Source organism: Trematomus bernacchii, unplaced genomic scaffold (assembly GCF_902827165.1).
Source record: "Trematomus bernacchii unplaced genomic scaffold, fTreBer1.1, whole genome shotgun sequence".
NCBI classification, from domain to species: domain Eukaryota; kingdom Metazoa; phylum Chordata; class Actinopteri; order Perciformes; family Nototheniidae; genus Trematomus; species Trematomus bernacchii.
The window spans coordinates 3,504,498-3,520,319 of record NW_022988066.1 but is presented as its reverse complement, the minus strand read 5'-3'; the positions used below and the strand labels follow the sequence as shown (position 1 = coordinate 3,520,319).

Here is a 15,822-nt window from a genome sequence, read left to right as displayed (position 1 = left end):
TGAGGCTGCTTGTTAAATGAATACATTGTTAATAAAATGTCTTTGTTTCATCAGACTTCAATCATCCAATCCACCAAACGCAACTAAAAAAAGAGTCAACAGCAAAAGAAAGCTGAGGAGATTGGTCACATTTGTCATGGGTGCAACCCACATACTCAGCTCTGCTGCTCATCCCACAAGTGCATGTTCCTCACAAATATGGTACCATTTGAAAGGTAAGAAAACAGGCTTTCCAACGATATAAGAGTGTTTTGCCAAGAAGCATTTTAACAACAACGAAATCATTTACCAAACACAAATCTCCTTACTAACTGAAATATTGTTAACTGAAATAGCCAGTCACACAAATACTGTAAATTGGTCTTTTTCATAGGAACAGTTGCCAGTGGCCATACAGTTAAATCATGGTGTCCACCCATTCTAATCCTGCTGAGTGCCAACAGTTGAATTTAAATTGTCCCGACTGCTATTATAGTCAAGTTCCAGTTTTCATGGCCCCTTTGAATTAAGGAACAACAGATGCATCTTTATGTTCCTTAGTGTAACAGACAACAACACAGGTTTTCTGATTGGAGATAGGCTAGACTTTCTAGTTTTTAATTGTGGTAAATTATAGATTAGACATGTTAACAATAAATCCCAGTGTTGGAGTCACGCTGAAATTTTCCTGTTTATAAAAGCAATACATTCTCTTCCACATACATACCCTGGGTCAGGTGAGTGCCTGCTTGTCACCTGAGCCCTTTGAGACTTTCAGAGTTGTAAATGATTAACATCATGACATTGTGCTGCTCAGGCTGAACACGACACATGTTACCAGGTCACCAGTGTTATAGCAGAGTGGCAAAGAGAAAACCCTCAATGATATTTGACAGAAGAAGACCATCAAATGTTGCAAAAGGTTCTATGGTCTAATAGGACCAAATAATTCAAAAGCACGCTTGGGTCTGCAATAAACCAAGAAGATCAGGGGGCTCCGCCGTTCTTTCAGATCAGAGCCTTTTAAATATATATATTTATATTTTAGCAAGACACAATATGACGTTAGATATGGGGGTTTCTCGCTTAATCTCTGACTGCGGATTTTTCTCACAGCACTGACAGCACGTAGCAGGTCATGGGACCCGTATGCAGGAGCGTATAACGATGTGATTGGTTCCCTTTTGAAGCAGCTGTAATGTGATTGGTGTTCTGTTTAGTCAGTCACTCATTCTGCTTTGTGATTGGTTATGTTCTGTTTCCGCTTCTCCTTTCTTTTTATTGTCGTCCTTCTTCCCGTTGAGCTAATCGGTTCTAGTCCACCGCTACACCTGCTCATTCCGTTATTAATCCTCCCTACTCACAACATGGATGATTTTGACATGCTGAACGCGCCCGCCGCTGGAAACGGAGTGGGCTCGGATGAGGACCCCGCTGCCGCTTTCTTGGCCCAACAGGAGAGCGAAATCGCGGGGATTGAAAACGACGAAGGCTTCAGCATCCTGGATAGCGGAGAGGTGCCCTCCTCGCTGGGAGACTCCAGCGGTGGGTGGCTGCTGTGGTCGAGCAGAGGCAGTTTAATGTTAACAATGTCTGTCTAGTTAGCTTTAACATTAGGGTGTTATACCTGTTGTCAACTATAACTCCCGTTATGTAGTCCTAATTGGACTCTGACACGGATCCCTGCTTGCTAATGTTAGCTTAGCTATATTAGCTTATTAAGTTTACCTAGCGTTTTCATGAACCTCAACGCTTAAACTCGGAATATATATATATAATGTTTGTTACGTGCAATGTAAGCATTTCTGAAAATCAAGGAAGTTGTCTGATAAAACCAGTAACTACCGTTATAGGGCGTGCCATTCATTGCTTCATATTCAACAACCAGCTCACCTTACAGCCTAAAGAGCAAATTGATGGAGCTGGCCGACCTTTGGCCTCCATGACTGCCTAACAGTTGATCAGAAGTGCTAACCTATAATGAGTATGAGTATATAATGTGTGTTTGCAAATCACGAGGATCCAGCTAGAGTCAAGCCAGCTAGCCAAGGTTGTCATTGTAGATTTGTGGTTGTTTTGTTCGGAAATATATTTAATAATGTCTGTGGATTTGTTGTATGCCGTTCATTTCTTACAACTATTTTACATTATTTTTTTGCAGATGGTGCTGTCAACGGAGATCTTCATGGGGTAATACTTTTTTCACAATTTCGCAATCAAATTGTAACATTTCCCAAGTCTTCTCTCATAAGGTTTGTTCCTGTATTTTGTGTTTGCATAAGGAGAGTTTGACAGCTTATTCATGCTCACCAAGTACACACTACATTTCCCAAATCAAACATATTTCTTTGTGCATCAATTATTATTATTATTATTATTATTATTATTATACAACAAAAATGTATTTAATTTTTTTGTATGCAAGTGGTGAAAAAGACTTATTTCCTTTGAGTAATGATAGTTCAGTGCTGACCGCAGAGGTTTAAATATCTGGACGATTCACTCCAACTTCCCTTTCCTGTGCTGTCATTGCAAAATTGCTGCCTTTTGCATTGTCAGGACTTCCTTTTGGCACTGACTCCAAGCTGATAAAACTCAAAGTTGAGCAATGAACTTTTTTTATTCCCCACAAACTGTAACTTGCAAATTAAAAGCAGGACCAGAACTTCCAGATGATGGGGAAACAAGATGAATCATTTTTCATATCTCTATATTTGACCTTGATAAAATATCTTCCTGTGAACAACTGTATCTCTGCATATCATCAACTCCCTTGTTCTCAGGAAAGCAACGGTCCATCCGATGCCTACGCAGCAATCTCCAGTGCTGACCGGCTGCAGGCTGAACCTGAAAGTCTTCGCAAGTGGAGAGAGGAGCAAAGCGAGCGCCTGCAGTTGCTAGGTAAGCATTTACCAGAGTGTAAAACAGGATGGTCTACTGCTGTCTACACTGAACAAAATCGGGAGTAAGATTTACTCAGGAAAGTAGTAGTTAAATGCTACTTGAAATATACGCTGTTAAATTTACTTAGGAGTGCACACCTTTTAAATATGCATCTTATTACAAATCTCCAGTAAAAATGTTTGTTTTTTAGGTTGTTTTTACTTGCTATTCTTAACTTTTTTATTTCATAAATATGTAGGTAATATTTAAATGTAATTTATTCTACCTGTAACATCAAATGCAATTTCTATTCAATAAAACAGTTTTACACTAAGACTATACAACTAGGGATGTCCCGATCACCTTTTTTTGCTCCCGATCCGATTCCGATCATTTGATTTTGACAATCTGCCGATACCGATTTTTCCCGATCCGATCTTTATGCAATGCATTAAGAGAAAAAAAAGGTAACAGATAACGGCTGGTCATCCAACGCGATGAATTCAGCTATCTTGGCTGTTCTTTTTTTGGCCTTTTCACTGTTCTGGGGCAGCTTCTCTTTCCTTTTAAAAGTCTCTGAAAGTGTTGGTTGTTTCAGTGCCGTTACCTGAGTGGCCGCTGTGTACTCGTCGTCTTGTTGTTGGTGTTTGTTTCTCAGGTGGCATATTAGATTGGTCGTGTTGAACGTAGCTCTGTTCTTTCCACCACGCGGAACCTCCGCCTTGCAAACATTGCATCTGGCTGTTACACTGCCTTCGCTTTCAATTTTATAATACTTCCAAACTCCTGACATTTTCTCTGTCCCGACTCCCGAGTCACCAGCTGAACGTAGCCTCTTGTTAGCTTACTGCTACTATTATGGCGCATTTCCACTACACGGCCTCGCTCGGTATGGCTAGGCCTCGTTAGGACTGGATCACTTTATGGCGCATTTCCATTACAGTTTAGGAACTGGGGTAGTATCTATAGTAACGCAGTGTAGGCGGAGCCGTGACGTCATCTTCAATGAGAACCCCAGAAAAACAACACAGCCGTTAGCTGTTAGCACTCAGAGCTCACAGCTCCTCATATATGTTCAGAAACTAGACAAAAGTTAAACAAGTACAAACCACAGACTGCCTGTGTCATGGTGAATACAGTCGCTGCTTTATTTATGTCTGTATAGGCCGTTGTTGTGAGTGTGGACGGTCGGAGCATATACTGCGTTAGCTTAGCCAATCTCCATTTAGAAAACACGCATTTTAAAAGGTTTTTCGCCTGCCGTCTGTCTGCAGACTTGTCAAAGCATTAATTCATGGTTTTTACTAACCGGTATCAGTATGTTGTTACTTCGGCATCATTTTGAAACGTGTATTACAATTAAATCACGGTCAAATATGTCCATCTTGTTGTAGTTGTAGCCCCCTTGCCAGCGATTCTCTCTCTAGTTTAGCATACTCAGCCCGACTCAGCCTTGTTGTCTCTGGCCCTAGACCCACGATTTTATGAGGCCAGAAAAACTGTGAATTAGGACCCGCCGGCCGGTACTAGGCCAAGTGGAAACGCAACCAAAAACGGGCCGCTGACGTCACAGCCCTCTTAAACCGTGCTCCGCGCTGTAGTGGAAACGCGCCATTAGACACTGCGCCCTGCCCACTCTGTTGCCAGATTTGAGAGAAATAAGCAACCAGTTCTATGAAAACAAGCCCAAAAGAAGCAACACATACATGATGTTGTGTAATTTTAAACCAAAACTAAGGCCTCAGGATGACTTTAAGACGTGAACATGGTCATTTTTGTTTGGTAACATTAAATAAAATAATACAAATATTTTATTAAAAAAAAAAAAAAAATCCCGATCCCCGATTTTTTGAAAATCACGTGATCGGCTCCGATCCCCGATCACGTGATCGGATCGGGACATCTCTATATACAACACATGAAACAGTAGACACTTTTAAACAACACATTTTATTTTTGTTCTGTTGTCGGCTATAAGCCATGATTAAGCTACAGTTTACAATGATTTTAACAAATACTGCACATCAGTTAAACTTAACAAAGCAGGCACAGAAACACATTGATATACTGTCACTCAGAGGTCGAAGAAGTAGCAGGCCCTTTACTTAAAGGGGGGGTAGGTAATTTTGGAGAAACCAGCTCGAGTGTGCTAGAATTTGAAAATACACAGCCGGAAAAAATCTGCCACTTCCTTACAGAGCCCCTCCTCCAACACACACGAACGTGCACATGACCAATGAGGGCACGAGATAAGTTTGTGCACAGATGGAAGGCTAACAGGCAGGTAGGCCATCCAGTTATTTTAGCCGGGCCGGCTAAAATGATTGGTCGCACTTTTTATAGTACTACGGCTTCCACAGATGAAATGTTTTTATGGATTTTTTGTCAAAGCACTTAAGATATTCAGTGCTATCGGGATGTTAAGAGCATTCCATGGAATATAACAAAAAGTGTATCTCGAGCCGGTTTCTCAAACTTACCTACCCCACCTTTAAGTATAAATATTAATACCACACTGTAAGAATAGTAGAATACTCTATTACAAGTGAAATTCCGGTAATGAAAATGTTACTTAAAGTGGACCTATCATGCTATATTTGAATAATATAGTGTAGGACCATACCTATATAAGGCATATTTATACTTTTTTTTTTTTCAAAATACCTAACAGATCATGCATTTTAGCCATGCCTCATTTTGCTCAATTTGACATTTTTTACATCTGCAAGGGCAGATTCAGTGAGAACAGCACCATCTACAGGCCTGGCATATGTACTACAGCGTCTCCAGTGCTTTCGAACGGCAATGGCCATGGCTGTCTCCTCCTGATTGGTGGAGTTGGCCCAATAGCCGTAGCGCCACTGTCCTGACGTCAGGACAGTGTTCAAATCTGGATCAGTATTTATCAGATCCGTTGCAGCCCCTTTTTTAGAGATTTGGGTATAGAGGAAAATAGAGAGGGTTGTGTTTTCTGACACTTGGTGAGTTCCCTGGAACACCGGGGACACGTATTCATGTATAAAAGACGTACAAAAGTGCATTTTGCATTATAGGTCCCCTTTAAGTAAAACTATAATTAGCTAAATTCTGTTTGAGTATTACACGTAAAAGCACCCTATAGTAAAACAAATCCAATATTAACAACAACAAAAACACTTAAAAAGTTCAAAATTAATTAAGAATTACTAACAATATTTACACTATGGTATATTATACTTTATAAACTCTATATAAGATCAAGTGAAGCACAAAGTAAAATATTTCCATTTGATTTGTAGTGAGGTATGAAGTGCAATGAAAAGAACAAGTACCTCAAAATCCCACAACTAGATTAGTTGCTAAACTGAAATACTTACGTTAGTTAACGTGCGTTTGATATCAACATTAAGCTGACAAGCTAACAGGGATGTACAGAGTTAATTAAGTACATAAATATACTTACATGATTCCAAATCCACGAGTATTCACGTTAGACGAGGGTCCATGCTCTCTCTCTTCAACTGGAACAGTCTGCTTTTGTTCAAATGTATGTACCGTGCTCAAACTCCTCTGACCGGGGGCGTTGCCCACCTTTACTCACATTTCTTCATTGCCCAGGTACATTTTACTAGCTTTTCAGTTTGTAGGTCAACCCATTACTTTAGTTAACATTTATTTGGTGCTATGATTTAAATGTACTTATCAAAATGAAGATACAAAATGACTGGCAAATTCAAGTAACACATTAAATAAAAGGGGAGATTTTGAGTAAAAGAAAATGATTAGTAATTTCTTGTAGAATTTAAAGGGGACCTATCATGCAAAATGCACTTTCTGATGTATTTTCTACATAAATATGTGTCCCCGGTGTGTCAGGAGACTCACGCAGCATCAGAAAATAAAACCCTCTCTCTTTTCCTCCGTATCCAAATCTCTAAAAACGGGGGTACAACAGAGCTGATCCGATTGCGGACCCACAGCACTATCAGAAACGTTGCTATCAGAAACAATGCCCGACTGTTTTGGACGTAATATGGTCGGTGTTTACATTAGCATCGCTAACACTCAGAGCTAACCTGTACTGGAGAGAGCATGTGTGTGAAGAAGCAGGAAATAAAAAGGAACTCACCTTGTGGTATAACCGGCAAGAGAGAAAGCCTTTGAGCTCCATACTGTTTCAGAAATAATCCTTGATCTAATAATCCTTGCGTTTCATCACCGCAGCATTTTAGACAGTATCTGCCAGGTCCCGCATGAGCCGGCATAAGCTCCGCCCCCTCTTATTTTTTTCATTGAGACACAGGGTCTCATTCTCAAGAGAGACCTGTTTATACCCAGAATCAGCACTTTTGTAACAGGAAGTGAAATAGAGGGATATGAGGAATGGGTGATCTGTTTGGTTTTTTGACCAAAACACTTCATAGACATGTTTTTTATATTTTTTTTATATATCTGAGACCTATGCTATTGCCTTAAAATAGCATGATAGGTGACCTTTAACATATATAATCACAATCAAGACATTATGATCTCCAAGCAAAGTGCTAAACATTCAAACCTAGCAGTTTGGGCTGTGTGTAAAATGTGTCCTGCCCTGAAATTATTATCATTCCTGACACTTTACGTTTTTATTGACCCTCGCCTCACTGTTTTCCCTCCCCAGATGAAAACTCCATCAAGCAGGAGTCTGAGTGGAAGGAAAAAGCCAAGGTGGAGCTGGAGGAGTGGCACGCCAGGCAGGACGAGCAGCTGGAGAAAACCAAAACCAATAACAGGTACTGGCTTCGTAGTGTGTTGACCCAAGGAACAAAGGGAATAAAGCAGGGGCTCATCTTACCATGAATAGAAAGGGATATGGGGAATCTGCTAAATGTTTTTCATAAAAATAATACTTCCTAAACAAGAACAGCAATCTTGGATTCCGGCATTAAGCCAAACACTGAGGGTTGGCTCAAGAGATGGGTCCACCTTAGCCTAGGGGTTCCAGAAAGATAATGGGCTTCTGTTCCAGTACGCAATGTTTCTAACCTTAGCTAGCCAGAACCCTTTAGGTATCAGCTTGTTTTTTTCCTCCTATTCATGGGAAATAATGTGAAGGCAAGCCTTTTTCCTTGGAGGCAACCTGAGATGATGCAGTATATGAGGAAATACAACTTCCATAATGGTGTAGCATTTCGTGAGTTGACCCCACAACAAATTATCTTTACATTGGTCGTATCCCATGGGTCCTCGGGGCTGCTTTACATCACTGGGGGAATGGCTTCCTGATATTTTGGTGTAGCACGGTGTTTCAAAAGAAGAATCCAATAACTGTTTTGTGCAAAAGAAAATCATCAGACTATCTTGACGGATTTAGTACCTCATCTTTTTGCAGTTAAATTAATTACGTTTCTGTCTCAGATTCTCCTCTGCTGTAATTTAGCTGTGTTACCCCATTAATAATAAACTGCTGGCAGACATGGCTCCCTACTCATCTATTAACCGTACGTCTGGGGGATAAGTTTGACTCTTTTTCATATGGACCGTCTTTGTCTATTAACTGTCATTCCAATGTCAAAGAATTAGGACTGCCAACAAAAATAATTTTCATAATTTCTTCTTCATCTATTTCTTCTTTTCCAAACTAATCACTTGGTTTACTTTTCAATGTATAGAACATATTTGACCATTTATACAATTTCAGCCAAATAAAATCCAGAAGTTTTACATATTTTAAAATCAGTAATAAGTAAATTAGTCCTTTTTTAAAGCAGCTGTAGCTAGTAACTATTTTAGCACGTTCTGATGGTGACTTGCATAAGCTATACAGTCTTGAGGATTAAGTTATTTGCCTCAGTAGGTGGAATAGTTATAATTTGATAGTATTACTCTCTAACTTCTGGGATTACTTCGATGTTCAGAGCTGACCGTGTTTGGAGGATCACCAGAGATGTATAATTAAAGATTTCAGGTATCGGACACAATCGGCTGCAGGCCTCTCTGAGCCTTTGAGACCCTCTGACACTGAGATCGTTATGATATGCCTCAGGTGATATTGTGTGGTAACCGATAATGCTTGTGTTTCCATCCTCTTCTCCCTTTTATCGCTGTCTCTCTTCTCTCCTACCTTCTTGCTGCTCTGTCGTTTGGCGGATGTTTGTCCAGGGTTCTGGATGAAGACTTCTACAAGCAGCCCTTCTCTGAGCTCATTGGTTATGTGTATGTTGCTCCAACTAACATCCTTCCTTTACATCCTTTTTGCTTTTGTCCCCCCTCCATTTTCATCGACTCCCAGCATCCTACCACTAAAATCATATCATTAATTAGGCAATTACTTACTTCCCTTTGTGTTGCCTTGGTTTAGTTCCATCTTTTAGTTTTTACATGTTTTAACTACTTCGAATTGTTACACCTGTCATGTAGCTTTTTTTTCTCTTTCTCATGTGCAGTAATAATTTCCACCCGAAATGTCTGCATGTCATTTGTGAGCAGATGTCTGTCAGATTTCAGTAAAGAATGACTGCATGCCAATACACGCACTGCTACGCAACTTACTAACATCCATGAACATCAAATTAATTATTTCACAACTGCTTTTAATCCATTAGTCACTTCCATACTGTCTTCCTCCTCCATTTCAGAAAAAAACATTTAGCAAAAACATGAATCTCCAACGATTAAAACATGCTTACATTAATTGTATTTACTCGTAATAGAGAGTGCCTTGTGTTGTACTTAATATCTTTTTATGTTCTTTTTTTAATTAAACTTCAATATATTATTCAGTGGGATGCATATAGATTTGTTTGAAGCAATTGTGTGTTTATAATTGGACTTCTTTTGACTGAAGTCAAACTTTTTAAGTCCCCAATTTCCTGTATTCCTAGCCTTAGCTACTCACTTATGTAAAAGCTAGAGCTATGTGCAGAATAGGAAAGTGCCAAACTGCGTTAAGGTCAAGTTGTATGTCTTTCCTTGGACTTTTAGCTAATTTATAGTTTTTTTTATAATCTCCTCTTCCCAAAATACAGGTTTGCTTCCATAATTTCCACTATCTTCCGCCTCAAAGTCTCAATAACACCACTAATCAATACCTGTAACACAACTGCTTCAAACTGACCTGTATTCATGCGTTCGAATGCTAGCTGCTCTGTAGCTGCTGATGTCCGACATGATGAGATGCTAATTTGCCAGACGAGCTATCCAATATGCTGAGCTGTGCAGCCTTTGGTTTTGCTATCAATTTATTTTGGAGTGCACATTGGCCTGCCTTGTGGAGTACGCGTTTCTTTCGCCTATCATTGGTACTATCAGCTTTGATTTCCAATGTAGAGGAGAGACTAACCTGTAGCAGCATAGCAGTCATTTAATCCTATTTTCTTATCAAATTTGGGATACGGCTACCATGATTGAATGATGAAAGGATTATGTTTTGGTAGAGGTCAAAGTCACTGTGACCGTAAAACACATTTTTGTCCATAACTCCAAAGGATAAAATTAGGAAGTTCTGACATTTTTGATACGATGGTTGTAAACTGCAACTAGGCCGGTCGGCATTAGTTAAGAAATGCAAAGCTGAAAGTTAGTTAGTGCATAAAAAATTGTTTAACATTCAATTATTTTTGGTTTATTGTTGTGCCAGGCTTATTTCCTTTATTAAATGTCCACGTATTTAAAACGTAATATCGACGTACACATCCTCATGTTTTCTTTACTGCCCAGGGTCAAATGCATTTGTCTTGGAAATGAAGAATTTCCTTTGCTTGTTTTCATAGTTAGCAGTGTTTTAATGATCACAAATCAATGCAGCTTTTGCAGCATATTCTGATCTCATCTGTACAGAAGGACACTGAATCCCACCACTTCCTCCTTCTTCATCTTGTTGGTGTGAGACCATGAGAGGGACTCCAGGGGCCTCCTGTATAGGCATACAGTTGGAAAAAATGGTCTTGAATGAATACCAGAGATTGTATGTACAAATATTATATCGAACACAGCCTTATAAATGAGACCCCAGGCTATAATGTCCTTCGCTGCCTAACTGAGAGAAAAGTTATGAGGCACAAATGTATTTCCTTCTCACCAAAACCAAAGGTTGCACATTTGGTACATTCCAACAGTTTTGAAAAACAGAAATCACAAAAGAGAGTTGTCGCTTTTGCACGCTTGCTTTTCACATCTGCATTGAACTCATTTTTGCTGTCGTTCATTTCGTCCCCTCTCTCTCTTCTATATTCTGACTTGTGAAACTGTTTCTCCTTGTTTTCTTTTCCTATGCACCTTAAAGCACACACATTAACCATCCTTGCTACCGCCTAGACCAGTTAAGTAAAAATATGAAACCCCACAACCTTCAAATACTTTATATTTTCTCAGAGGGGATAGATGCAGTCCTGTGTGTATGTGTGTGTTAGAAATGTGTATGTTGCACAAATCCCCCGTTTACTTTCCCAGCGGTTAGATCCACTGCCTAGTTAGAGGTTTGTTATAATGTCCCTTCTGTGATGTTGTGGCCCTTTTTAGTCCCCTTTGTGTATTTGTAATTGGTTGTGACAGTGATTGTTCATTGGCTTCTCATCCCCATTTTGCTTTGTGTACTGTGTGTAGTTAGATGTTAGTGCTTGCAGGTTGGGTGGGGGATATACAGAAGTATTACGGCAGTGGAAAATTACAGTTTTTATGGGTTGGTGGTTTGGGATGATTGTTACATTTGTTTAGCCCTAATCTGTGGCTTGCATCTCCAAATGTCTTGTGAAAGTGGCACTGATCCATTTTTAGTTTTTGTCTTTTTCTTCTTTTTTTCACTCTTGTGTTTTAATTTCAAGCTCTGGAGTTTATAATGGTTTTTATGTTTATTTGAAAGATGGTTAAAAGCATCAAACTTTTACAAAAAGACAGTAATTGATTTGTTCCACAATTAGACACATGCAAAGTAAACGCATTCTTTGCCACACCTCCAAATAGCCTGCTTTTCAGCCGCAGTGCAATGCATGGCTAAAGCCCAGCAGTGCTTTTAGTTATTTTGGACTTGGTTAAAAAGTAAAACACTTGCCATTATCGTTCATTTCGAATCAAGGACCAGCATAAAGATGAGCTTACATCCTTATACCTGGGTCTTGCTGAGGAAACAAGTTTATTGTAAATATGAATGCACAAGGCAAGTTAGCGTACAGGTTTGGGAAACTCCACTCCCACAGTTCTTCCAGGAACTGCATTTTTAACCAACCAAAGATGCTTATCAGACCTTACAATTACTTTGGTTGGTTTGTTTTCTTTCGATTTTCCATCAGTGTTTTAAATGTACTTCCCTTAACTGTTGTGTTGAGTTAAAACTGGTGATTATACTGTTAAGTGTAAGCAGTGTTGAGGGCATGTGACGGGTAATGAAAGTGTTTTAGCTTGTTCCTCTTTGTGTAACAGAAAACAAATAGATGTAAATAATGTATGTGTTGTGATTGGACTGTCCTGCCCTGAGGTAGACTCTGCTGAACCATCAAAGTCTCACTGAGCCATAAAACGAGATTGCTTTTGCTCAATGGATTTTAGGAGTGTTTCTCAAATCTTGATGCGAAACGTACATTTCAACTTTAAAGGTGAAATATCATGAAAAGCACATTTTCAATGCTCACTAACCAACAAACTGTCACCTTTTTTTAAATATCCCAAAAATGTAATGCTAGAGGCCTGGTGAGTTTCCTTCCTGAACTCGTGTGTGTCAGTGATCAGCAGAGAACTTCCTAAGAGCCGTACGTGTACTTTTGGTGTATTCAACTTCTTCCTCCACTGATTGTTTTCTATTCCATCTCCTTTTTCTTCTTCCCTGGTGCAGGGCGGCTGAGGAGGCCATGATTTCAGATCTGGATGAGAATAACCCCGGCACAGAGTGGGAGCGGGTGGCTCGCCTCTGCGACTTCAACCCCAAGTCCAGCAAGCAGGCCAAAGACGTGTCCCGCATGCGCTCCGTCCTCATCTCCCTGAAGCAATCCCCGCTGGTCCGCTAGGCAGCCGATCGACTCGGGGCGTCATTCCATATCATCCTCTATTATCACCACACACCCACCAACCCAACGACCACAATCTCTATTCTGAAGACAAGGTGAACTCGGCATATGTTTGCCATGGACAGCTCTCTTCCCCCCTGGAAGTATAGCCAGTGGTCCTATCTACACCTAGCATTTTCTCCATGGTTTTACCCGTGTGAACCTCCTCCACAGACCAATCATAACCGCGTATTCCTCTTCCTTGTTGTTTCACACACAGAGATTAAAGCCTGTTCGTCTGTGGTCTGATGTAACACTGAGTTGGGACACTAAAAGGGAAGGCTTGATGTTTGGGCCTACAGCTACACTACAACACACTACAATCGGACCCCAAACATTATTAATATCATTCCCATGATGCTGTACTCTTATCGCTTTACCTGTCATTCTCCTGAATCCCCCTCTGACCTACCAGGGTTGATTGATGTTCAATGGTTGTATTCATCCCAATGTTTCCCATTCTTATTTTTCTTCATCGTATATTTAAGGACCAAACTCTTAAGACAAAACTCCAAATACAGTGTGTGTACTTTCAACTGTGTGTCGAGCTTGCTTGTGGCATATTATGTTAGATTTCCAATCTATGCATTTCCTTTTGAAAAGCCTCTCCCTTTCCAAGTCAGGAACTCGACAAAGTCCAGCCATTACAATAAATACGGCTCGTTTGTGTGCGTGTGTGTGTGTGTGTGTGTAAACCTCAAAAGTTAGTATGTGTGTATGTACTCTATGCGTGTACCTATGTACATATACAGAAGGCAATATATATACAGTATATAAAACATTTATGTCACTGAAGTTTGACAGTTGTTGTTATAAAGAGAATTAGATATTAGCCTGCTGTTGTTTAACCATCGTGTGCATTGTCCATTTGATTTCAATATCAGTGAAAAGTGAATAAAAAGTAGTCATTCTTCAACTGGATGTATTGTTATTCTGACGCAGGGTGCGTACGGGTGCTGGAAATCCTTGAAAATGCTTGAAATTGTACGAGGTGTTTTCAAGGTTTGAAAAGTGCTTGGATTTTGGGAATGGTGCTTGAATTTGGGATGAAGTGCTTGAAATTGTAAATGCTTTACTTCGCTTTTTAGATTAAAAGAAAATAAAGAAGTCGGAGCGCGCTTAATTGCTTCGCTTTTACATAAAACAGCTCCGCTCCGGCCTTCCCGCGCAATGCGCGTGACCGGCAAGGAGTAGTATGAAGCTGCAGCCTCGGAGGCTGCACTCTCAGGACCACACTCTCAGGACCCTAGTTGTTTTGCAACATCGCCACCTAGTGAGCAGGAGACATGAATATGAACGACAACGCAGAGAGTGTGAGTAGTGTGAAGTGCTTTTAAAGTTTTATTTGTTTAACATTAATAACAATTCCGGTGTCTTGAAATGAAGTGTGATTAGCTAACATTAACTATGATAGTCTTAAGGCAATACAAACAAACATCTGTTAGCTTATGATAGCTTCTAACAGTATTAAAGGCACTAAAAACAATTATTTGTTAGCTATAGCTTTCGGCAAAAGCTAATGCTAATAGCATTAGCTTCATTAGCATATTTGATTATTTGTTTAATGAAACTGTAGCGTGATTTTGGCAAGCCCAACTAGGTGTCCTACATTAATTGTTGATTTAATCACTAATTACAGTAAGAGTGTGAGTAATGTGAATCATGTTGTTTGTTTAAAGTTAACAGCTAAATGTCATCTGTTAGCCTATGATGACTCGCTGCAAAACCAACTGTTAGCCTTTTTGTTTATTTGTTTAATGAAACCGTATGTTATGGTTATGTTATTTAGCAGAGGCTTTTATCCAAAGTGACTCACAAAAAACATAAAAGAACCATAATTAACATTAGATTATCAATACAAATAGTTACATAGTCAGTTACATTACGTATTACATTTTTAACAGGGTAATTAGTCATCTGTAACCTACATTTAAAAAAAGTAAACTTCCCAACCCTGATCATTAATTATAGTCAGCTAATTAATTAAACTTCAAAGGATGACAAAAGCATGTCAATATGATCTGTCTGTCCGCTACATTAAATCAGCAGTAGCCTAATATAAGTTATGTCTTCAGTGTAAATGCTTCTTTAATAGTCATTGTATTACTATTTGAATTCATTGTAAATAATCTTAACTGTGCTGACTGCTTGTTTACTGTTTATCAGACAGTCTCATCATTTTGACATGTTTTGTAATATTGCATGAGGTGTTTTAGTCAGTTATTATGTCGGCCTATTCTGTAGGTTAGAATCTGTCGTGTCAGAATCTAACAATTAGGCCTAATTTATGTCTGTCTGTGAAAGTATTTCAAAATGTTCAGTTTGACCAATTAGGCTCTCTCTTTTTCAAGATGCATATTTCAATCCAAGAAGGGGGCTTCCCGGGGTACTGCAGCTGGAGCTGTTGTCTGGTGGTTGAGGGAACAGCAGACCCCGCCTCACCCCAGTGAAGAATCCACAGTGCCCAATAAATAAAAATGTATTCTGCACTGAAATTCCTCTCGTCAAATTGCATGTTTATCTTTTGCAGCCTGGTGCATAAACACACTAACAGTTGTTTTTGAGTAATCTAGCACCTCTTCAAAGACACATTTGATTTGATTTATTTCGAACGTGTAATACAATAAAAAATATATATATAATAATGAAATGAAACAAGAGAATTATGATACTGTAGAAACATAAGCAGTATCAAATTGATTCAAAGGAGTTTACACTTATTTAACCCCACCCCTTCTCCCAAAAACTAAATTAACAGTTTTGTTTTGTTTTAACAAAATATACATCTAAATGTATGTCTACATACAATATACATTTACAATTATAAATAGATTATATCCAGGGGTGCACATAACTGGTACGCAGGTACGCATGCGCGGCACAAAACTGAATTGCGTAACGTCACTTGTGTCACTACGCGCCTTTGCGTACCTCAAAACATCAAAACAAAACACATATTTCG

The 15,822-nt window shown here is 39.3% G+C and overlaps 1 protein-coding gene across 2 annotated transcripts; it reads left to right on the top strand.

Moving 5' to 3' along the window:
- The first annotated feature begins 1,256 nt into the window (after positions 1-1,256).
- clta (clathrin, light chain A) lies at positions 1,257-13,776 on the top strand. Of its 2 annotated transcripts, XM_034120540.1 has the most exons (7): positions 1,257-1,524; positions 2,141-2,169; positions 2,763-2,880; positions 7,505-7,616; positions 8,986-9,039; positions 11,108-11,143; positions 12,650-13,776. In XM_034120540.1, the coding sequence occupies exons 1-7, from the start codon at positions 1,347-1,349 to the stop codon at positions 12,819-12,821; spliced, it is 699 nt and encodes a 232-aa protein (XP_033976431.1). In that variant the 5' UTR covers positions 1,257-1,346; the 3' UTR covers positions 12,822-13,776. The 2 variants fall into 2 exon arrangements, with proteins under 2 accessions (XP_033976431.1, XP_033976432.1); XM_034120541.1 differs by lacking the exons at positions 8,986-9,039; positions 11,108-11,143 and having other exon boundaries at positions 1,259-1,524.
- The last annotated feature ends 2,046 nt before the right edge of the window (positions 13,777-15,822 follow it).